Source organism: Plectrocnemia conspersa, unplaced genomic scaffold (assembly GCF_051122295.1).
Source record: "Plectrocnemia conspersa isolate PC_06_02 unplaced genomic scaffold, ASM5112229v1 ptg000010l, whole genome shotgun sequence".
NCBI lineage: Eukaryota > Metazoa > Arthropoda > Insecta > Trichoptera > Polycentropodidae > Plectrocnemia > Plectrocnemia conspersa.
This window is the reverse complement of record NW_028277174.1, coordinates 8,602,474-8,628,268: the sequence shown is the minus strand read 5'-3', so window position 1 is coordinate 8,628,268 and position 25,795 is coordinate 8,602,474. Positions and strand designations below refer to the sequence as shown.

The following is a 25,795-nucleotide window of genomic DNA, read 5'->3' as shown; positions in this document are numbered from 1 at the left end:
TGGAGACTGGAATTAGTTATTATTGTATAATTATAATTCCGATCGATCATAACAGATTAGTTTTATCGAGATTTTCCTAATTTCATTGATGACTATCGTGATGGTTAAATATTTATAATCCAGCTAAGTATTGCAAATTCGCTAATAATGGGCTCTTTCAGCTCATAGTGAATATCTTATATGTATTGAAAAAACAATTAAGGCTCATAATCTCGCACTTTGTGCTCACAACATGAACGCTCATTGCTACAGTATTGGTGAGAGAATATAATAGGGTGACCATGTGAAATTTAACGTTCAATTAATTTTTCCTATTTTAATTTAAATTGTTGAAGATAATGTAAAATATCACTTTGGTACTTATTTTATTTATTTATATACATATTTAATTCAAAAACATGATAACAGTTTTGGAATCACTCTCCAAGTTGAATATATGTTTAATATAATATTTTTAAAAAATACCAATAGAATATTACAGGAATTGTTCTATGGATTACAAAATAACACAACATGACAATAATTTATAATAAAAATATAACATATTATAATTTTTAATTCAATTTCCAACGTATGGTCACCCTACCCTTAAAACATCCCTGATTTAGTACTGGTAACGTTCTCCTATCGGTGTAAACAAATTCGCGGAGAACTGTATATGTATGCATGCATGTGTACACGCACCCTTATTTCCAACACAACGATGATGAGCGTTAACATCTTGGACGGACTATACATACATATAATACTAAAATCTCATTATATAGAACACTCAGGCTCTTCTGCGTTAACAAATATATATTTAGAATCGCCATTACAAAAGAAGCCTCAAAATGTCTGAACAACATAATTTAATTGCATATACAATTATAATTTAAAACATTGTCAATACTAGTAAAACATTGTTATTGCAATTTAATAAATATATATATATACATATATATATATATATATATTTATATCTTATATATAATTGTTCTAAGCCGTCGCTTCCGGATATATTCGTATCGCTTTGTATGAACGGTGCATAATAATACACATAAACAAAGGAAATATATTTAATTATAATAATAAAAAAAAAAATTGAATTTGCTCCGATTAATTTAAATCGCCGGTAATTCATTCGGTTGTTTCGACCAATGAAAAACAAGCATTCAAATATAAAACAAGATGGCCGACATCATCGTGACAACAGCTTTAAATAATTATTATTTATAAATAAAATTTTGCTATGCGACGATAATTTTCATTAATTCGTCATGTACGTTGCTCGATTTGACTGAATATAAATAATCGGATTGCAAATTAACTAGGTGTGTTATACCATGAAAATTAAATATACACATAATGTGTTGAGGATTAGAAGAATTCATAAAACAATATTCGTAATGAAATCTTCAAATTTTGAATTCCCGGCGATGGACTCCGAGACCAAAAAGTGAGTCTTTCCTTTTATAATACATAAACATTTTCAATGCTTCCGATTTAATGCACATATACGTTAGATTTTACTGAACTAGGTACGGTTTAAACGTGAACATGTAATATATGTATACTTAGTATGTATGAAGATTGAGGTTAATGTCGATCAAACCGTATAAATGCTAATAAAACGTATTTTTTTATCTATTAATATTTGGGCTATACTGATATTTCACTGTACAATGTTCAGTTTTATTGTTATCTAGTATCTAATAGTTTTATTAACTTTATATATTAGTAAAAAAAAATAGATTCGCATTACGTGATAATGCCAATAATTGCTAGTTACAATACTTTATAATGGGTTTGCGCCTATATCCCATATTTGTACTACATAAGTTGAACGAACTTATATATGTATATATGAGTGTTCAACTCTAGTCGTTTATTAATATTACAAGACTTTACGATGATTGCTAACGATGGCGAATAGCACTAACATCTGTTTATTTCCGTTCATAATCAGCCTAAATAAAATTATGTGATCTTAATCTTATAGAAATAAACAGGCGTCAGTGTAAATGCTTTCCAAAATATGTGTCTGTTTAATTGGTGGCATGTTTTATGACGATCTCTGAACTCAATTGAACTGCCAGCTCGTTGCAATTTCGACAAGTGTGTGCCCCTGTTCTGTCATTTATCTAATTTTAAGGACGATACATCGTGATTGACTGTTATGAACCATTCCTAGCTCTAATGGTCTATGAGAACCACTTTGAACGTTGCAACACAAACTTGAATACAATTCAATACATAATACAATTTATGTACGTCTTACTACTGTGCATGTAGAGAATGTGTGAATTGGCTCAACGTCGAATAGTAAGCCCTTTGTTTGATGGATCGGTATACCTGACACCTGGCAGCTAATAATATGTGGTGAATAGGGCTGAGAAATAAGCACTAATATTTGCACGACGCGTGCCTTTGACACCATAGCAGATGTTGCCTTATCAACTATGATTTTCAATTGTTCGAAGGTTGAGTGTGATAGGATGTATGATGTATATAATCTATAACACGTCCTAGATTTCTACATATACTGAAAAAAGTCACGAGTTGTGACTCACCAATAAATCTAAACAAAGTCTGGTTAGACACGCTACTAATCTAAGACGGGTTGAAAATAAATTGAGCTTGTTGGAAATTTAATTAAGTGGTAACTGTAAATTACATAAATTTCAAAGGCATATCTCAACAGAAAATTTTTCGTTCTTTACTCATGCCTAGAGTAATAAGCAAGCAATCTATAATGTTTATATATAACACCAGGGCTTTTTTTAAACAAAAAACACTTATTTTCAAGCATTTTACTAAAAAAAATATATTCAAATATCATTCAAATTAAATTTAAAGTAGCTTTTCATATGCCACGAAGCGCATAATATTAGCATTATTGATATAAGAGTATTGGTCAAAGTGAATTCAAACCGAATTTTGGTCAATATGAGGGCGTAAAAACAATTATCACTTCTCAGAAGGCAAAAATTCACGTCAAAAGCAATAAAATCGTTTCGGCGCCGTCGCAGTGGGAACGCTCGGCAACGAGCGCACAAAAATACAGTGCTAAATATTAATTTGCTATTATATATGATGAATTAATTATTTCACTTGTAGGAAAATAGTTTTTAGGCATTTTACATCATTATTTTATATTAAATACCTCATTTGTATCTATGTTTGATTAACGAATGGTTTCTAGAAAAATATATGTAGAATTGTTCATTAATTCCTTATGATTCATTTTAGCTTCAGATAACATCTTAACGTCACAGTATTTGAAGAATTGCATTTGTAATTTACTTTTCATATTTTAATTTAATCACTCTCTTATTAGAATGCGAAATATATCACTTATCCTCAAAGGATTATTTTTTGTCAGGTGTACCGCAGATCTTATTTGAAATTGAATCATCCGATCTTAAGATATTATATAAAGACATTAGTTCTGCCGCATTATACGGTAAATTAAATTTTGAAACACATATTACAACATTTCCGGACGTTCAGAATAATATTAAAAATGTAAAATTATAGCCCAATAATTTGCTTTATATGCAGTTTATACGAATAATGTGCAATTTCAGTTTACAGTACATATTGTAATTCGTGATAGTAGTTTTCTTCCAAATTTGCAGCATTTTATTTGCTGAACCTGAATCAATTGCTCTGTTTTCATAATAGTATAACGTTAATCGATATATGTATGTGATAAATATTTATACCTTATAGTACAGGCTTTAACTGGTAACCATTCTTCTCATAAATAAATCTTACATAGGCTAGTATATATTCAGTAATCCAGATTTGTGATTCAAAAATAACTACTGAAGATAATATTAGTTACCTAGTCTTATGGACATTCTAATAAAAGTAGTGAATCTGGATATCTTGGAACTATTGCATATTTTAATGCGACACGAGTTATGTTTACAATTATTTTCCAATCCACATCATCATATATGTATATGTTTAAGATACGTCACCTCATACAGAAGTAATATAGTCACAAGATTAATCGTTACAATATTTTGCTTCAAACGAAAGAATTCACCAGTTTATTTTGTAAATTTGGTGCGAGCGAAGCACGGTCAACAAACAAACACTTCAGCAGACACGTTCCGGAGCGCAATCGCTTTCGAATGTGAAATTTTTGGAACATGTGCCGGAATGTTACCAAAGTAATAATAATTACAGTATACGCTCGCATAAATACGTGCATACAGTTGATTTGTGAGTATCTCAGTCGTAAAAGCATAGACTTAAGCGTACAAATCCCATAAAGATGGTTTCGATTAATTTTACTGGTTTATTGGGAATGCTTTTCACAAAAGAACCACACAAGTCACCTTAGAGAAGAGGCTATAAATTATTATTAATTTACATCATTAAAAATACATCCTTCGGTTGGTGCATTGTATCGAGATAATCGAAAGTGAAAACCGCTGACGATTGTATCGTGAGTCATTGTGATTACTGTTTTTTTTTAGTATTTTTTCCGTTGTAAGATTGTGTGTTTTGAAACGTAAAGACAGAAGCTCTTTATATATTTGTGACTGTATAAAAACAAGATATTTTATAATGCAATAAAAACTATCTGTTTTTATACTATTTTTTTGTTAATTTATACTCACTAGTATTTTTTTTATAGGCAGAATAAAAAAATATATTTCTCCACAATGCTACTCCATTTTATGTTAATTGAAATATAACTGCATGAAACGATATTATTTATTAACGACTCTACAATTAAATTCTTCATGTATTTTAAAAGTTTATTCACATAGGGCAGTGGTCGGCAAACTTATTGGCCGAAGAGCCAAATATGTACATTACAACGATTCAAAATAGTTCTGAGAGCCAAATCTGTTTTTCAATTTAGTAAACCTTTATTATAATTTTAGACCTTCATTGAATTACAGGTACACTGAATAAAACTTGATTTCACACTTAATAAAGACTTATTCGTTGATAAACAATAATATGAAAGTAAGGTATCCATAAATTTAAATCATGACAATGACTGACAAACACTTAATGCGAACAATGCCTTGCATCTCCTTGGAAAGTTTCAGTAAGTCAGGTTTATATATTGTTGTCTTTAATTTTAGGCATGATTCCAGGTTCTCATCAATAAGACGACTTCTCAGTTTACTCTTGATAAAGTTCATGCTTGAAAAGGATTGTTCGCATGAATATGTAGAACCAAAAAGGGAAAGAACAGCAAACGCAAGTTTTTTCAGCTGATCGTAAGTCAGGAATACTTTTCCAGACGTTGAAAATGATCATGTCTTCATTCTCCAGGTCTTTCAAAGCAGACCACTTGTGTTGTGAACTAAGATCACACTCGTTCTTCTCCAATATTTCCAAATCAATACAAAGACGTTGAAATTTAGAGCTCTATATTTCCTTGTTTTTTAAATCCTGCAATTGTATTTCAAAGTTATCAATGTCAATGCCAAAAGGAGAAAATTTAAACTAAGTTATTGTAGCATTAATAGGATTTTTGACGAATGCTAAGGTCGCTTTGCTGTTTTTAAACTCCTGAAATCTGCTAAGAAATGCTTCCCTCGTATTTAAAATTGTTGTTTTGAAATGGTGTTTGTCAATAGAGTAAATATTTTCTTGGCGATGCTTCAGCAGGCTCTGAAAGTGAAACAATGTTTCCCTTTCAAAATCTTGAGCAAAAAGGGATAATTTGTTTTCGAATGAAATGACTTCCTCTAACATCGAAAAAATTGTGCTTCCTTTTCCTTGTATTTTACGGTTAAGCTGACTTAGATGAGACGTAACGTCTACCATTAAATGAAAGTTTTGGATCCACTAATTGTCTGTAATTTCTGGATCTCCCTTCTCAAGGAGAAATGCTTCAATATCTGGCAATAGGGACGCGAAACGTTTTAAAACGTTCCCATTTGATAATCATCGAACCTTGTTATGAAGCGTACTCACTCTCCATTTCAACTAAAAATTCTTTGAATTGACGAGATTAAGAGCTTTAGCTACAATGGAGTTGATAATCGTGATCACTAATCTCATAACTTTACTAATTTCTTCCGGAAATGTCTGCGCACAAAGCGCTTCTTGGTGAATAATGCAATGATAAACCAATATCTCGTGATTAATTTTTTCTTTCAAAATTGCAACAAACCCTTTTCTGACGCCGATCATACTTTTGGCTCCGTCTGTAGCCACCAAATACGCAGATTGACAACTGTCATACTACTACGCTGCGCTGCGCCCCTACCGGACGAAACATGTACTACATCAACGCTCACGCATACATTCAACGTTGCATGGAAAGGACACTTGACCAGAATTAGCGCCCGTGCCCGTGGATATTTGTGCAAGAGCCGCACTCAAGGAGCCAAAGAGCCGCATGCGGCTCCGGAGCCGCACTTTGCCGACCCCTGACATAGGGCAATGAGAGTAATCTTAAATAAAAATAGATTAACTAATTGTAAAAGTATAATTGATAGATTAGAATGGTTGAATGTTCAAGAAATATTGAGTATGAATGTTTTAGTATTTATATATAAGTTAGAAAATAATATGTTACCAAAATATTTTAATAAGTATTTAATAAGAAATAAAGATGTACATAAATATAATACTAGAAATAGAGAAAATTTAAAGATAATTAAGTATAAGAAAACGAGTACGGCTAGGGGAATTATGTACGGAGGTTTTGATTTATATAATAGTCTTCCAAGAGAAATCCGAAACAGCAAAAATATAACGGGTTTCATAAATGGAATAAAAAAACACCTTCGTACATATAGAAATAAATTATAATATTAAGACTTTATTATTGTATATTTTTATTTTTTCTTTCTGTTATGTATTTTTTATATATTTTTATATGTGTTTACTAAATTTGTTAGATGTAAAGATTAGCTATTAAGCTAAATAAATTAATAAAATAAAATAATAAATAAAAAATATTTAGTCGCTTGGTCATTTAGTTTTCAACCAAAAGAAAACTTCAAACTTATATGTTTAACAAAGAAATAAGATGGACTGATTGATATATGATATAACAATTAAAACAACTCGTTCACTTTTACAATTAATAAAAAAAAACTATCACTTGAATGTTATATTCCATGTCGAGAACGTTATACTAAATTACGTTTGCTCTTTCAAAGGAACACTAGCTTTTAGAGGACGTAAAATCAGTAAGTGAAAAACGTATTAACTGCACTTTTATGGGAGCCAATTTTGTTAGGACTGTGGTTAACTATATAGTTAACATGTTTTGACATTAAGCTCTGGAGATTCACGCCTTTTAAGTTGTTATTGAAAATTACTAAGTGAAAAAACATGTTTTTCTTTATGAATATGTGTAAAAATAAGCAAGGCGTGAATTTATTTACATTAAATTTTATTTAACAGAAAAAATAGAAATATGAATTTTTACAACAATGCCTCTTATAACAAATATCGTTAGTTGTCAATTTAATAAACTGTTTATATGCTTTTAGCTATCATTAAACAGAATTATTCAATCATAGTTTCGTAATATCTTCCAGTTTCTTGTCAAACATATCCTTTTTTTTTTAATTTGTATTTTTGCTAAAAGGGTTAATGTGTGTCTAAACTAAAACATTAAATGTTTTTCTCTTATAAGTCATGTTGTTTTTATATGAAGACACATATATAAAATAAGTATGCATTCAATCCCAAAATATGTTTTTGTAGTAGTAACAAACGTGAATAACTCTCACGAGACCCTTATCGGAAGATACGTATATTCGAATACTGATCTTGTTCCTCTCCCATGATTCAAAGAATGCGCGTGATCTCCGTGAGATAAAACCTCGAATTTATTCGTGAGAGTGGACGATGATGATGATGCTGGGGAGTGTGAGAGGAGAGATAACGGCGTTGCATAGCGATCCGTTTTGTTGCCATAATTGCGCCGATTCACCACGACCTTATGTTGTTAATTGTGTACTATATTATATATATATTACATATGTTATCATTTTCTTCGCAGGTGGTGAAAATGGAGACTGTAGAATCTCCTCTGGAGGTGCTCTCCAGGGCTGCTACAATGGTGCAGCATTGCAGAACGTATTCCAGTGCGGACCAACATGATGATATGGGTAAGTGTCTTCATGAATTATCAAACACCTAGTCTAGAGTTACATATGGAAACAATAATATAGTATTTTTTATCTTCGCCTACACCGGATTTGTTGATAGGATATGTTAAAAAATCCTTCCCACATATCCTACTACAATAGTAGTTGAAAGATACCAATGAATCGTCTGACACATATTATCTCCAAGTTCCGTGAGTGCATCATGTTTCTATAATGCAATACACCGGAAACCTATTGTTTTTATAAACTTAATCACCATGTAATGATTCATAAGAAAAAACTTATCTGCCTTATTTATTTGCATTTATCACTTTAAATGTATAAATTCATAAGAACTAACAACTTGCTTTTGCCACCATTTGAGGATTTGGCAAATATGTTACATTGCATTGTCATTGAATATATTCATGGCTTGCACACTTGTGGTTCTTTTCCACGAAATTATGCACTATTTCTCACATTTTACAGATATCTCTAAACTGATTTAAAGTGAAGGATTTTTCACACTCTTTCGACAATTCCCCAAGCGAAATTGAGGGTTCTATTGGTAACCTCAACCTATGCTTTATCGATAATCTTAAGGCACTTAACAATGTGAAAATGATTTTTTCAAAAGTGTCTGAGAGCTTCGTTCATTTGTTTCTTTTGTTCATTTAATATAAAGTTGTTTGAAGTTTGAAATGATTGTTTGATAAAACTTTATCTTAATGAACTAGAATTCCTCCAGGTTAGATTTGGGTTTGTTATTAGGCTAGGTTTGGGTTTGAACAGTAAATGAATGTTTCGCAACTGTTACCGTAATGCTATATTTTCAGTAGTATGAATATTTAGCTAACTAATGTTCATTTTTTAATATTTTAATGCACAAATCATTTGTTTTAATGCACACTACATATAAAATGTTTTTCGGGATTTTCGTTTTAAAAAGATGGAATTTTATATTATGAATCATTATTTTTATTGTTCAATTTTATTATTATTATATTTAAAAAAACGTGTTTTTTTCAAATTGATGTTCTAAAAATATATATTTTTGTTGTTAAATATCTATTATTTACCTAAAAAAGAAGAAAATAATATCGGTTTTTTGAACAATTCTTGCAAAAAAATTACGAAATCTAATATATTTATTGAACATAGATATGTTATTTATTGCTTATTTTTTTATTATTGTAATGCACAAACAATTTGTTTTATGGAACAAATATTTATTTAAATGCATATATGTATCTCTTTAAAGTGATAATCCTGTTAAATAGCACCTTTAGTTTAATACATATATAAAACAAGGTAATATCTATATTTGAAAAGTATTTTTTAGACAACCACAGTAGTTCTTATAAAATCAAAATGCGTCGAGTAGGAGCATTAACTAGTTTCTTATTGTGTAATTGCTATAAATAATTTAGATATTTAACGTCTTATTATTTATCAATTATTTATATAAATGCATTTTATATAATATATTGTAGTTAAAATTGAAACTAAAAAAAATTAAGACTACACATTATTTTAATATTATTATTTTTTCATAAGAATAAAAAATGGGATGTATTACTTTTAGTATCATAACTAAAAAAATCGTTAATGTAAATATCCTGGCTTTTTATTATTATATAAGCATTTCAGATTTGTATCCGAAAATACAAAATCTATAGTACAAATTTGTTACACACGCGACGCTCAGCTCGTTATTAATTATTTTATTACCCGTACTTTGAAAACCGTCGATACAGATTTGCTATTATTATTATAAAAGTATGTAAAATCTGATGGTTTTAAAAGAGTGTTTATAAAAAAAATGTAATAAATATGTATAAAAAAACATATAAACATGCTGATGCTAGTGCTTTAATTTCAATATGTAATTAGCGCGATGATGTCACTCTCAACATACTATATTTTCTAGACGTCTTTATGTATATGTTTCTTCTAGATACATAAATTCACCATATATTTGGATATTTTTGGAAGGCTTATGTAATATTTCGTTTTCTATACTCTGCGTTTATGTCATTAAATAATTTACTAGATAGCAATAATCATCGTAGTTAATTATAGTGTGTCGTTGTTGTTTTCCGAATTTCCTACAACGTCATCTTTAATCATAAACATTTCTAAATAGCCATTTACTATCAGTACATTTCAGTATTGTTAATTTATTTATTTAATATCCTACATGTGTATATGTATGTAACAAATTACGTTATAGTAACACGTGAATTTTCTACGCATTCATTCCGAGATGATTTAAAACATCCTCTTCCATATCGCACTCACACACACATCATGTCAACGAGAGATGATCGCTCTCTCACATGTTGGCCGTAATAAAAAAGAACTCTCGCATATGCACAGCATCAAGTGCACGTAAAATGCTACATTTCAATCTGAAAAACGGCAAAAGGAGTTCAAAAATAAAAAATCCGGAATGCGGCGGCTCTAAGTAGGATTTCGTGTGAGCGGTTTACGATTCCGAAACACGTGAGCCCAAAACTCCTGGGAAAATATCGAAAAAGCGCATATTTCTGGTCACGTACTAGTAGCTGCATATTCTTTTCTCGGATCTCTCCTGACCTCCGGTTGAACCCCTGCAACGGAGAAGATTCGTATCCGTCGGAATGTACATATTAATAACGAATGCCTCGGCATCTGAGTGTGTATTGTGTGTGGATAATTGTGCTGGAAATCACTCTAATTGTACCTAATGGCTGAGTAGATGGAAGCCGGCGATTAAGAAGACACTTTCGGGGCGGGATGACACACAAAAATGTCGATTGTGTTTAGAGAGGCACCATGCGACGGGAAATTATAAGATGTGAAGATCTGATAGATGTTTAGCCAATAGGAAAACTTTTTTCTTCTTCTTACGATAATTGCATGTTAAAAATATTTTATCCCTGTATAAAATTACACATATAAACCGCTTAGGTTGTTAGATCCATTAAAACTGCATTGAAAAAGTTATTTAATTGAGCCATCGTTGCTGGCATGTTTAAATCGATTTTCCTTTTCGCTTCAACCCCTAAAACTTTCCATGACAATATATGAATCTCAAACATAGTTGTTCACTGGATAAGAATTGAGTTTAGAGCTCCACTCATCCAAACACCATGGTCAAGAGTTGAAGGATACCACATATATAACTACAATATAATCGAGCCACTTAAAATATATCACATATAATAGAAAACCAGTTAGGAAAATTCACTTCTAGACATACTTCTTTTTATGATAATAGAAGCCAGTTTTCGATAATTGAACATACATACATATTTTTTAGATATTATATGGATTACATCATCGATATGTGCGAATAATGGGCGCACAAAAACAGTATAAATATTTTTAACGTTACGAATTGTGTGATAATTCTATGCAGATATAATTTGATGGGTTAACCCTTTTCACTCATAAATATGAACTAAATCTAATACGTCAAACGACGTTGTCTTTAATTACCTCAACGTGTCAACGCTCGTGAGGTTTTATAATTAAACGAGCGATGTTTATCTTTAATTATGCATCGAAGAGGGCCTTCGGTTCAGATCTCTTAAATTGTAACCAATTGAAAAAACATCTGGAAATGCAAGGGACCGACTGTATCTCTATTGATTTTCATACAGGATGTAGAAGCAATTTCCCCACAACTGGAACGACCGCTTTCCATATGTAAATGACTCAAACGAGAAAAGTTATATTTTGCCGAGAGTGTGCGAAATGTTATGCGCCATTGTCGTGTGATCAAATGTGAATCTCTCGATTGTCTCGATCTAGTCTGCACGCTAAAGTTTGAGAAGCTTTGTTTCGAATGTAACGGAATATTGCTGACAGAGAAAAGCTTTTGCACGACTAAGTGACTGCGCATGTTTCTTTCGCGAGTCGTTCAAATTAATAACAATGCTTTAACTACAGTAATATTACATAGTCTGTGAATCACAGAATAAGTAATTTGAACATCGAACTAGATAATTTTAAATCGAACATATGAGTCGTTCAAAAGAATAACCCGTTGTCTTTAATTCCATATGTTATATACAGTAACATAAAAAATCATATTTCGTATATGTATATGCTACAGCGAATGTTTATTACCAGTAAAGTTATATTTTCACCGGCGTTTCGGTGAAATCATATCCGAATACATTTTCACCGGTAGATATACTAGCGAAAATTTATTATAATTTAACTGATGCTAGTGAAATTATATTCTGCTCTAAAATGTTTATAAAACGAAACGTATATTTGCAGTTCAAACCCAAATCTAACCTTAATTAATTTACCAAATCCAATTTGACCTAATATAATATACAAAACTAACTATAGTTTTTGCACTTTCATTTAGTTAAATTTAAGTCTGGCTTTAAATATTGTATTTTATCGAAATTGCTTATGTAGAAATACACGTCCATTATCCATTTGTTTAAACATATAGTTTTACTGATACTGAGCAGTGAAATTGTAATCGTTTGATATATTTTGTCTGACTGAGTTGGTAAAATTATAATTATATGTAAATATAGCTTCACTGAAGCATTTATTTTTTTCAAACCCTTTAAAAGTTTATTGAAGTATTACACATACAAAATAAAAAACAATCATTTAAGTAAATGATAAAACAGTTAAATTTGGTTATTATCATTATTCAATGATAAAACATTATGCGTTAAAAAATATTTCAAAATCATCACAGTAATTATTTATGTAAAATATTATTATTTTGTTGTAACCCTTAGCCTCTAATACCGCTGGAACAGTTAGAAGAAATGAATTAATTAACGATTTGATGAGTTTGTAATCTAATACTCTTTGGATACTTCTATACTTTTCGTTAGCTCGTTGAATCGTACAATCGATTTTTTCCTAATGATGGCCCAATTATATTTTATCGATATAAATAAAAATTACTCCAGGGCCAGTGCAAGAATTTGTTTACATATTTATTTATATTCTAAAATGTTTTATTTTATTTCTTTAGTGCATTAGTTAAATAGTTTTCTTTACTGACAATTTATTGCACCTATTTAGACTCTTATACGTTTCTGAACTGAAGATTGTTTATCACTTTGCATTCTGAATTTTGATTTCTCATTTCTCGAGAAATATTGATATAAAAATATATAATAGTAATATATTATATGTGATTATAATAATACAGTATATTATTGTAGATATCTTTACATTATTCTTCGATTGATTACAAAGCGTCGAGTTACGAAGAAATTTCAGGGTCTCATATTTATACCCGAATTGTAGAGAAAATTGTCAATAACTGTTGCTTCTTTGCATATTTCATATTTTAAACAATATAAAGTTAAAAAATGTCTTTGACATTAAAGCTGACAAGTAAATGTTATGGCGTTATTCTGTGGAAAGTTCCCATACATTTTTGTAATCTGCTGATTCCCACGTGAAACGGTTTCTTTTTATCTGATTATGATTGTAAATCTTAGATTATCAAATCAATCTACCAAAATATGAACTAATAATGGTAACCTAAATTTTTAACAAAAAAAAATACTACACATTTTTCTCAAAAAGAAACGCTGGTTATAACCGACAGACTTATCTTGTCGAATAATCAATATTTTTTTACTTAGACTAAATTGTAGTTTTAAACGATTTGCATTACAAATTTTATAAATATTTTCACTACGAAAGCTGATCAAGCAACCACTTAAAAACATTCCCTAATTGAGTGATACAAGTTCCGAGAAATCCAACTGAGGATTGAGGATATATTCTTATTTCTTATGATTTCGAGAAGTGATATGTTTTTTGTACGATATTTTGCTACAAAACAAATCCTAATTAAACGTTTTTCTCTGGTAATTTAATAATACAATTATGTTTGTTTCATTTACCTTTCTTTAAAGTAAAATAGTAATCAATCATAAAATTTCTCCCTGCGCGGCCATTTAAATAGCGTTCCATACAAAATATGCTTTTTAGGTAAAAAAACTATAAATTCTCAGATGTATGCTACATCAGTATGGAAGCTTTTGCCTAATATTTGTGACACCAGATAAACATAGATCAGTTCATGATACTAACAAATTTTATGATATCACTTTTTCAACGAATCCAATTTTTTTACTGCGCATGCGAGAGTTAATAATATCTAAAACATAGAACATTCTTGTGTTGTAACCGTTAACCATAATCTCCGTAAACCTCACGATGTTTACTCTTGTATTTTTCACATTGTAACAGAATGTTCCTAATCTCGTGCCTAAATTAGTTAAACACGCTAAACGTATTATGAACTAGTTGTGTTTAAAAAAACATTCCATGGCTTTCCGATTTTTTAATAAATATCTATTCTGTTGACACTTCAAATTTAGATAATGACGTCTGCTTGACGTTTAATCTCAACCGATGCCTATCTTGACCATTTCGTATGCTGTCAGTTAACTGCCACACAGATTTATTTATTAAACCACACACATAGCTCAGTTCCGGAAGCAGCTGACTTTACAGTACCATCTTAGGCGCTATCGGTCAAACGCATCGAGATAACATCGTTCCTTTCCTATTGCATAACAATAGTTTCGAAACAATTACGAAACGGATGTAGCCGAGTATGGTGATGTATTCAAGATGGTTTATCCCGTTTTCTCTCTGAGAATTCATTCAAAAGTTTGGCCTAGATATAGAGGTAGGGATATCTGATCGTCTTCTGCTGTGTGGTTAACGTTTCAATTGTACAGGCGAAGGGTTATCAATCGCAATTGAGATGCAACCGTCAGTCAGCAGTGTCCAATCTGTGTCGACAGTCAATTGGGAACGCATTGGAAAACAATGAGAGACAATTTATAGTTGTCTTGGGCACACCAAGGCCGCGATGCAGATACGCCCGTGACACGAATGAAACACGTAATCAAACACAATAACATGTGCAACTCGATGGGAATTGAGCGGACCTAGAAACGTCTTTGCGCTAAAACAGTCCGAAGGAATGCAACTCGGAGATAGTAAATTATGAGCCTCAACATCAGATGTCATGTCGCGATCTCATTTTCTGTCTCCGATTCGCGAAACATATTTTTTTTTCATCATGACATATTGCTACACGAGCTAGCGGTGTAGACGCTTTGGATTTTTCTTCTCACGATCGCCCGCTTGCCAGTTACTGTAGTATTATACAAAACGCCATTGTTTCTCCGGATCGGTTCAGATCTAGTTTCCGAGTTTAGTGGAATTTCGAAATAAAAGTGCGCTTGACCTTTTAGCTCACCCGGCTGTGTCCTACAATCTTTTGTCTTTTGTGAACAGTGGAATAAGTAGACGAAGAAGAAGGGAAATTATCTAAATTGGTTGACCGCGATGTGTCCCGGTTTGGAACCTAAGGGCCATTGTACTGCTTGTCCGGAAGTTTCGAATTACGTATTTCAATTTAAGAAAACGTTTGGAATGCGCGAAACTCACTGAACGTGTCTCAGACTAAAGACACACACTAATCAGTAGACTCCACATCACGTGTGTTATTGATTACACGCCTTGTATAATAGTTAGGAGGCCCTTATTTACACTATATTGTTAAGTACATAGTAAGGTATTTTCTATATAAAACAATAATAGGTAAATATTACTTCTAGAGACTCCAATCCGAATATTCAAATATCGAATATACGCCCGTTTTTTACTATTCGTAATTCGAATACCTATTTAACCATTCGTAATGTATTAGCTCATATCTGCAGTAGAATATTTTTAATTTCTTAAATTCGGCAAACTCAAAAATCACAGTTACGTATTATTTTTAGGTAATAACTGCATTATCTACATCCAAATTGTGCCATTTTTGTTTCGCGAAATTTATCTTCGTATATTAATGTTGTTTATAACAGTCATGGACATAACTAATAGTAATAGCCAACGAACAAAATCCTTCGTAATTGCCGAAATTTCATAAATTACCCATTTCCAGGTTAATATTGTGCAGCTGTGGACTTTCTCATTGATTTGTTATCTCTTAAACCAATACGAATAATGTATAATTTTTAGATTGTCTTGTACGGGATACTATTCTTGAAACTCGCATTAAAATATGTGACCAAAAATAATCATTCATCAATAAGGGTAAACTAGACAATAGTGGGATCACACAGAGGTCCTCGTTACGACTAGTAATAATTTGGGATTTTCATAAATTCGGTGGATTGAATGAAACAATCACGGGAAACATTATATCACCGGAAGACAAAAAGCACCGTAAGGCCTCAACGTACCCGTTGTACAATTCGACTTCAGAAATGTCCATCAAGCAAATGTCACTTTCTAAAGGCGTATACATATTTCGTTGTTCTAAGAAGCGAGTGCGCAATGATTGGCTGGATGATCGCTGCATGATTGTGATGGGTCAGCAAGCTTTGCAGAACTGAATACTTAAGGCTCGTCTCCAATGAGTAGAAGGCAGACACTCGAAGAGAATAGCAGACGCTCGCCCTTCCGCGGTAAATATACGGCAATGGACGCTCACATCCTGAGAGGGACTCCACTATACGAGTACCGCAGCAAAGAGCTCCTCCACTATACTGTCGCTGCCACACCAATCAGAAGTCTAAGGATGTTACACGGACATCATCCCTGCGCCAGCTTCTCCACCACTACTGTTCGAAGAAAAACATCTCGCCCATCATAGTCTGTCGCAATATGTAATATAATCGGAAATTCAAACTGTATTTCTAATCTATCATAACTTTATGAATATATTCGAATATTTGAAAACTAATTTCTACACGACAAGATTTTCGCCATAAATATATTAAACTTTCAAAACAATTTATTGAATCACTTTGGGTTTGACGAAATGTTTTTTGCCATAAATATACGATAATGCGTTTTACATGTTTCCTATAAGATTTTGCTCTCGCTTTTGATTTTTTTTTAATTGATATAATACATAAATTAACTCTTTTTTTTAAATATTTTTATTTGCATTTTTCCATTGTATAAAATACTAAACATTAGTATATACATCAGTGGCGTACGGTGGGTGCTAATATTGGGTGTGCTATAAAAAATAAAAAAAAAACGTACATTTTTTCATTTTTATTAGCCGAGGTTTTGGCATGCCTAAACTGCCTTACAGCTTTTTCCCATATATAAATAAATAAATAAACATCAAACCTAATCTAAAATATTATTATATAAAAATAGCAAATTTCCAATAAACATAAAATTATAATTATTTATATATAAAATCTAATCATCTTTCTTTGATCATAATTTTTTCTATCACGCTGTCATAAAAAGTGCTCTTCTTTTTAATATCCATAAGGATCCCTTTTTCTTTTGAAATCAAGCTAAGGCCACATAGCCTTTCTTGGCCTTGGGTACTTCGATAACAATTATTAATTCGTTTCAGAGCAGAAAATGAACGTTCTGCTGAAGCAGTACTGCTTGGAAGAGTTAATATTAGTTTGCCTAATTTATCTATTTCCTGAAAGCCTGACTCAAGATTATTTATGTTCATAAATTGTACAAGCTCATGAACAGATTTCTCTGCAAATTCAGGCAAATGATAAAGAACAGCAAGCTCATTTTTTAAACTTATATAATCAAATAATGTTCCATAGAATTGTTGTAGTTTGGTAAGTAATTAATTTTAAATTTTCTTTTATATTGCTCATATTTTTCTTTCTTCAGAAGGTGAAAATATTCCAATTTGGACATTGAAGAAAAACGGTTTTCAATTTGCTTACATATATTATCAACTATTGTATTAAATAGTTGGCAAAACGCGTGCTTTTCTTCAAAAAGCAAATCATTACTCAGTCTTGGATAATTTTCTCCCGTTACATAAGAATCCCATAATGTTTCATAATTATTTTCCTGTTCATGTGTGAGTTGTTGCAAAATTTCGGTAACTTTGTTACAGCAATATAATATGTCAAAAGATTTGGATTGTAAAATGTTGTATAACACATCAGTTTTTCCAAAAAGGTTTGAAAATATGTGGAGAAGTTTTCTTGTTTCAAAATCTTCCAAAAAGCTAAGAAAACCTCGTGCTTTTATTACAGTGTCGGGGTCCCATAGTTCACAATTTTTCACGACGTCTCGAAAAAAGTCCGTAAATTCATTTCTGTATTTTTGCACTGTGTTACTTAACCGTGATGTGTAATTCCATCTTGTAGGTGTAACAGAAGGAAGTCTTCTACCTACAAACTCTTGTAAAGCATTTATTCGTTTGGAAGATTTCGAAAAGAATGCAGACAATCCATTTAAAGTTTGAAAGAATGATTTGCACACTTTTATATTGGAAAGACCTTGTTGTAATGTTAAATTCAACATATGAGCATAGCAGTGTGTAAAAATGGCGAATGGATAAATTTCGAGTACTTTGGCTTGCAAACCATAAATAAATTGGGAAGAGGTGGACGTGGTTTGGCAATTTTGATTATCTTCAATTCAATTTCATAACTTCTTTTTGAAAATGGATTATTCAAAATATCTTCAACAGTATTCTTCATCATTATTGGGGTAAATAAAAAAATATAATCTAGAATAGAAAATTAAATATTGATCATATGTAAATAAGATAATAAACTATTTTACGCCAAAATATAAAAAATGAGTGACCTGTTATTGTGATATAATGTAATAAAAAAGCAGCGACGGACGCAAGAGTTTTTGAAGTACGCGCACCAAATTCGAGACCAATTTTACTACTGAGCGCTGCTAGCCGACAGATCGACTTCAGCCGTTAAATCTCGGAACAATCTACTTTAGTCAGCCGCCGCATTCAAAGTCGGCGCGCCACATGTGTAATACATAGCGTGTCGGTCGCGCGGAAACTTTCAGAGCGAATGACAAATACCAATGCATACTATACACTGCATATTAAAATTTTATAATTTTGCATACTACTGTATGCAAAATGATGTCGCTTTATGCCCTAAATTTTCTAAATTTCTAAATTTATATTTTAGATGGTTTTGCGGGTGTGCGCCGCACACCTAGCACACCCTGAATATACGCCCCTGATATACATACATATGACTTAACTTATGGCTAGAGTTTACGCTCAATATCATATTTGTAGTTTTTTTAATTAGATAAAGTGAAATAAAATAGTCCTAGTATTTGTTTAACAAGATTATTGTTTTTTACTATAGTGCTTGTTGTCGAGTTCTCGTATTAAACTAAGGTGACCAGATGTCCTCCTAAAAAATGTTGTCCTCAAACAAAATTGTCCGAGGTGAACTTTTTTAAGCTCCCACAGCATCTCTAAACGAACAAAAATTTCCAAAACGATATATTTTTAGCTCTTGCAGCGTCCCTAAATGAAAAAAAAATTCGAAACAACCTTTTTTTAGTGTCTTCCTTGGATATTTTAAAAAATCTGGTCACCTTATCTTAAAACTCTAATTTAAATCAATTAAATATATACTGTTGTATTTTTACTACTATATATCATATGATTTATTGAGAAAATACAATGCTTTTTAAATATTTTTTAAACGTCTAAACGACGCTCTTGACATGCTCTTGCTGCCCCGGAAGCCATCCTGGTAAATACTACATACATATAAAAATGTATAAACCCTAAATTTTGCTTATTTAAATTTAATAGAATATGTGTATGTATAAACTGAATGAGTGAATTAATGAATTTTACCGAAATGATATAACTATAAAAAGAGATATTATAGGAGACAAATAAAACCAGCTATCTTATCATTGTAGCAAATTATCTTGTTATGTGTCATATGTAAGTTCCTGTTGGCTGGTGCTTATCACCAAATGGCATATTTCTAGGTCGCCTTATATGCATCTATAATACAATCAAACAGTATTAAACATATTTAATTAAATGAATATATTTTTCTAGTTCAATTATGTAATTACAATACGTTTATATATTTTATTAATTTTATATCTGTAGATGTAATATATCCATTAACAGAAAAATACATCAATCCAAACAAACATTTTCGCGATTTCTACATCCAGGTATACAAACGTGATCACCCAAACCCGGATCGGAGTTTGGGTGGCTGCAGAAGTGACCGTGAGGTTGCACAGCATTCCTTATTCACTTTCTTCCGAGTGCATTTCTTTTATAGACTGCCGTATCCTTTGCGCTCGATGCATCTGTGGAATCAAATCTTTCTTTCGTCTTTCTCCGAGTACCGGTTAAACACCGCAGCATCCGGTTTTCAACGGAACGAATTCCGTCCAAAAGTGGACCGTAGTTCCATTGTGAGCTTCGTATGGCGCCACATCCGCCTGTTCCGGCAGCACAAGCCACACACATAGATAGGTACATACATTTTTACACAAGTAAGTGCCTATGGAATTTTGGGAGTGTCGCCCATCTTTCACACCTCGGACTTGTGACGCGTGACATATCAGGTGACACCATACCGGCCACGTTCTAATAACTCACAATTTGATAGCAGAGCGCGTGTCCGAAGGAATGTACGAGGTGTTGACTTTGTGGTAAAGTTTTACTTTTTTGATGCCATCAACAAGTATAATTTGATGATGTGACCTATATATGGCGATGGATCCTACAATGCAACTGCTGGTTAGAAGATTTAGTTTATTAGATGTTGATAATGTTGTTTGGCTTAAAGTGATTATTACTTCGCTTTCAAAACAATAACCGGATGCTGTTATCTTATCTTGCACACATAGCAAAAAATAGTATCTCCCCACTAGTTAATATGTAAAAAAGTAATAATGTTGCATGGCATTGGTAGATAAGACAGATCCCTTATATTGTAAGCAGTGCCGTAGCTAGAGTAGTTTGCGCCTGGGGGCGAAAATTTTATTTGGCGCCCCCCCATCCCTTATTTTTTTTCACAATTTGTAAATACACTCATTAGGTAAAAAAATCTTAAATGTTATTGACATTAATTTTCACGTTAGTAAAAATCGAATATATTATTAATAACTTTGTCAGTAAATACAATATGTATATTAAGGCTAATCATCAACAGAAAAAAAAACAAACAACATTAAAACATTGATGGACATCCTTCCGAGGTCGAATGGCGCAACGGGAATATTGTGACTTTACGTTGCTTTTTGTCGTCCGGTGATATATTGACTTAACCAATATTAGAAAGAGCGCGTTTACTACAATGCTGTTAAATATATTTTATTTAAACATACGTTCACCAGTTATGGAATACACTAGTAACAATATTTTTTTCAACTATAAGTCATTCAAAATTATGCTATAAAAATACTAACTTTTTATACATATCAGATTCCTCAGTATAAAAAAGTATGATAAAAACAAACTTAAATTTAAATATAAGCACAAAATGCCAAAGTCCATTTTACAAACTACGCATAGCTTAAAAAGTCTGCTTCTTCTTTTCCATATTTCAATTATAAAATATATATTTTTAGTTTTTACTCTTAAAATTATAACCACTAATGTTTTATTTATCTCTATGTTATTTTTTATTACAGAAATACTGAAACTGCTTTTCTAAATTCGGCTACCTTCTCAGAACCATCTAGCATTTCCAGTAATAAGGAAAACATATGCTTATAAATAAAATGACTAGTACACTATATGTGTATATATGTCAACAAATTAAATGGTCAGAATTTAATTAAGTCTAGTCTTAATTATAGTATTCAGGGTCAGAATAAAAATATAGGACGATCATGTGAATTAAAAATATATTGTAACATTTATAAATATAAATGAGCAATTTTAGAATTATCTTATAAAATTGCTCTTACCGTATTAAAATTTTGTCCCGAGTATGTATTATATATCTACTCTGCCGACAATGCACTTTGACAGTTCTGACGCTGACTGTATCTCGCCGGAACCAAAGCATAATTCACAAATTGGAAGCAGTCCAGGTAGTTATTACGGATTGCCTACAAAATCGCTAACCATTTGACGTAGAAGAAGGGGGCCCACCTTCAGGAATGCATGTGCCGAACGCCGACAAACAACGCATGAACTCTTATCTATTGCTATTTAAAAAATAGCCCTTAATTCAATGTATCATAACGCTCAAATTGGCACATCTCTCGGTAGTTCGTTGACAGTTTAATGCATAATACACGGCAAAATGATCCGTAAGTTAACTACAGTTAAGATCAATATCGCTTATTGAAAGCAGTGTCACATACGTCAGTAATGGTTTTGCGATATCAGTAGGCGTATGTGCATCGAGTGTGATATGAGATTGTGACCTTTTTGCGCGCGTTCGATAAGAGCGCACTTTGCGCGTTCGTGGGCCGCAAGACGGGGCGTTTCGGCGGCGATGGGTCCGCGGACCGCATTCCGTGTGTCGGTATGCGGTCAGCGGGCGCATTCGCCTACGTTCGTACTTGCGGCCGCCGGACGATATTTTACTATGTTTTTGTATCTTTCAGATTTCTAATCTGCCCGCGTGACACCTATTGACACCATGCGTTATCAGCTGCGCAAAGTTTCGAACAAAAAAAAACTGGCGGAAGTTTGTCGCACTTGGGCCGTAAAGGACGCAAAAGTCGTGACGAACATCTGTCGCAAGGTGTTTCCATTGAAAAATTACCTTTACTGGAAGGAATTTTTGCGAATAAATGAATGAAGGGGAGGATAATGGTTTCATTTTTCTTGTTATTTTTGAAGAGTTCTGTGTTGTGCCAGAATTAAAAACAGCTGGTTGTGTAAACAGCTGTTAAATCTTCAACCCTTTCAATAACCACTTTTGTGTTAAATCAAAATGGCATTCCATGACCTATTTTAGAACAAGAAAACCATTTAATTTTGCTTATGAAATGGAAAACAATGGTGCGGATTTCAGATCAGCTGTTAAACATTAAAATTTAAACATATGCAATAAAACATTAAATATCAATTGAGGTGCTTGAGGGCACTGTGTAACATGTATAATAACACAGTCCGCATTACCTTTGAGCAGTGCTCCGCAACCTTTTCTCACCCACGGCACACCAAAAGTAAAGATATATACAAATTTTATGTTTTTTTATTTATACATGCATAAGAACCATATCCATGTACACGTGAATGTATTTTTATTTTGATCTTACTTAATCAATATACCGTATAACCCCCAATAACACGGTAAATTGGGAACGTGCTATTTGGGGGAGTGTAATTTGGGGACTAGAAAATGCTCATACAATTTTTTGCAATACGTACATACAAATGAAGCGCGTGTGGTGAGATATCCTCGCTTTGGCTCGCTCACACATAAAGTATCGGACATTCAAATAGCAGATTCCAAGTTTATCGTGTTATTTGGGGGGGAGGGGCACTGTACATAATATAATAAATAATTTGTTATAATAATTTATTTCTTAATGCACAGATATGTTTCTTTATTCCATCAAAGAAACCCGCTACATTTTTATTTTTGCGGATTAGGACAATCCGCAGAAATATTATTAAAGAAATTCACACCTCCGTACAATATTCCCCTTACTGTACTTAACTTCTTATACCTAACTATCCTTAAATTGCCAGTATTAAATTTAAATATATCTTTATTTTTTATTAAATACTCTGGTAACATATTATTTTCTAACTTATATATAAATACTAAAAAATTAATCTTCAATATTTCTTGAATATCCAACTATTTCAATCTATCAATCATACTTTTACAAATAGTAATTCTATTTTTATTTAAAACTACTCTCAATTATTATATGAAGCGTTTATATTATTAATGACCAGCTCAATATATGCATTTTTAGAGCTAATCGACTAACTAAACCCTTAGTAAAATCGATATCAAGTGGTGGGAGATCACGCGTTGCATATTAAGTTTGATTTTAATATTCTTCAAATTTTACTTTATTGAAATATATTATTAGTACTTGAAAACCTTTATATATTTTTTATCATGATAGTTATATGTATTTAAATTGTATTTAAGTAGTTACGTACTTATATATGTGCACGTCATTAATAATATTATTTTTTGTTGCAGGTATGTTTAACGGTTGTACTCCACACGATTTGATTGATGATAGGACGATTTTTAGAAATTGAAACGTAAGTTTTTTTTAATAATTTAAACGCAGTTTTTAACACATGTTCTAGCACAGATTGTGCTGCTATAACACGTAAAATAACGTAAAAATTAAATTTACAAATTGTAATTAACTAAGTGATAGGAAAACTAGTTTTAAAAACATATAATATGTAAAAGTATTTGGGTTCAGTAATAAAGAACATAAACGCGGTGTTTAAAATACATAATAGATTCATCGTCCGCAACGTTTACGCCTCAATAAAGTCTGCCAAAGCAAACGTTTATCGTCTGCGAACTTATCAAATTCCTCTAGTGTTCTAAATTCTACTACTACCACCATTGAAATAATGTTTTTACAACTTGCGTTAAGTTTGGGACGTCCGCATTAAAAAACGATTTATTCGCACTAACTCGCGCCGCAGTCGTTACGCCTCGATTTACGACACATTTTGCGTTTTTATTATAAACTATGTTGTATTATTATTATACTATAACTGCATCACTTGCTGTGGAGTACGTGGGACGTCTCACAGTGCCGAACGCAATTATTGCGTTCAGAAACGGTAAATGCACATGCGACACTTGATAACAGAGCCCGAATACTTGATAACAGGCATGCCGAACTCATTAGCTAAAAAGTTGATTGATCCGAAATATATGTAATAAACGCCGGCTGGTCTTCAATGTTTCGTGGTGTATTAATTTAATATAAATTACAACGCGTTTTTGACATGCCTGCTTTATAATAATGTCTTTATGAAGCTATACACGATGTGAGTGTGTGACGATTGTTATCTGAAAACCGAAGGAATTTCTTATAATATTTTAAGCAACGGCTCGGGCAAGATCGAGGACAATCGTATTAATCTGAGGTCACCAAAGCGGAACTTGGCACGCTCACTCTTTTGCACTTCCAAATATAATGAAATATTTCGATTGTCGTATGAATGACTCGTGGGAATAGCTTAATAGAAAATATGGCCTATACTAGAGACACCCATAAATTTATAAAAATAATTCCCGTGCCTCACTGTAATCGCCGATCGTTCAATTTATTTAATATACTTATCCAACTCTTCCCATATATTTGTAGTAGCCCTTCAACTATCCTAAAGAAGAGCTGCCTTCTCTTCTTCTACTTCGACGTTCCAAGTAGAGATTCAAATCTAAATATTCGAATTATTATATATCAAATATATAAACCCATTTTTCAACTATTCATTCATATTTGTAGTGGAATATTTTGGAAAATATAAATTTCTATTACACCAATTCTAACATCGTCTTTGCTAAAAACACAAAGCTAAAGTTTTCTCACGATGTACAATTTGGTTTTGCCAAATTTATTTTCTTATCTTCTTGTTATTTATAATAGACATGGTCGCATTCAAAATAATGAAAAAAAGAAACACTTTGTAATTATCGAAATTTCATAAATTACTCATATTTATGAGTTAATTGTATGCAGCTGTGGACTTTTCGAATGACAATTTTTCACCTCTTTTTATAGAATACGAGTAATGTATAATTTTAATTATGTGCTAATTTATTTATTATGTTACTATTTCTAAATCATTAAGTTTAAAAATTCAGACTACTTGTTTTAATTGTAGCGAAACCTGTAGTAAGAGTAGCATTATAAATAGTTGATTCCATAATACCAAATGGCTATAAAATAAAACATAAAGTTGCACTACGGTTACACTAGGCCGTATAAATATTAAAATTTTAACATTT

The 25,795-nt window shown here is 31.9% G+C and overlaps 2 protein-coding genes across 2 annotated transcripts in view; one reads left to right on the top strand and one right to left on the bottom strand.

The window, feature by feature from the left end:
- The window catches only part of LOC148230548 (uncharacterized), a 314,285-nt gene that overhangs the window by 110,808 nt on the left and 177,682 nt on the right, over positions 1-25,795 (bottom strand). The gene's annotated exons all lie outside the window — the stretch shown is intronic.
- LOC148230556 (uncharacterized) overlaps positions 1-25,795 on the top strand; it is an 85,905-nt gene that overhangs the window by 18,621 nt on the left and 41,489 nt on the right. Inside the window, exon 2 of the mRNA XM_088194626.1 lies at positions 7,982-8,090. Within this exon, the coding sequence (XP_088050752.1) occupies positions 7,991-8,090 (100 nt within the window). The 5' untranslated portion in view covers positions 7,982-7,990. The remainder of the gene's footprint in view (positions 1-7,981; positions 8,091-25,795) is intronic.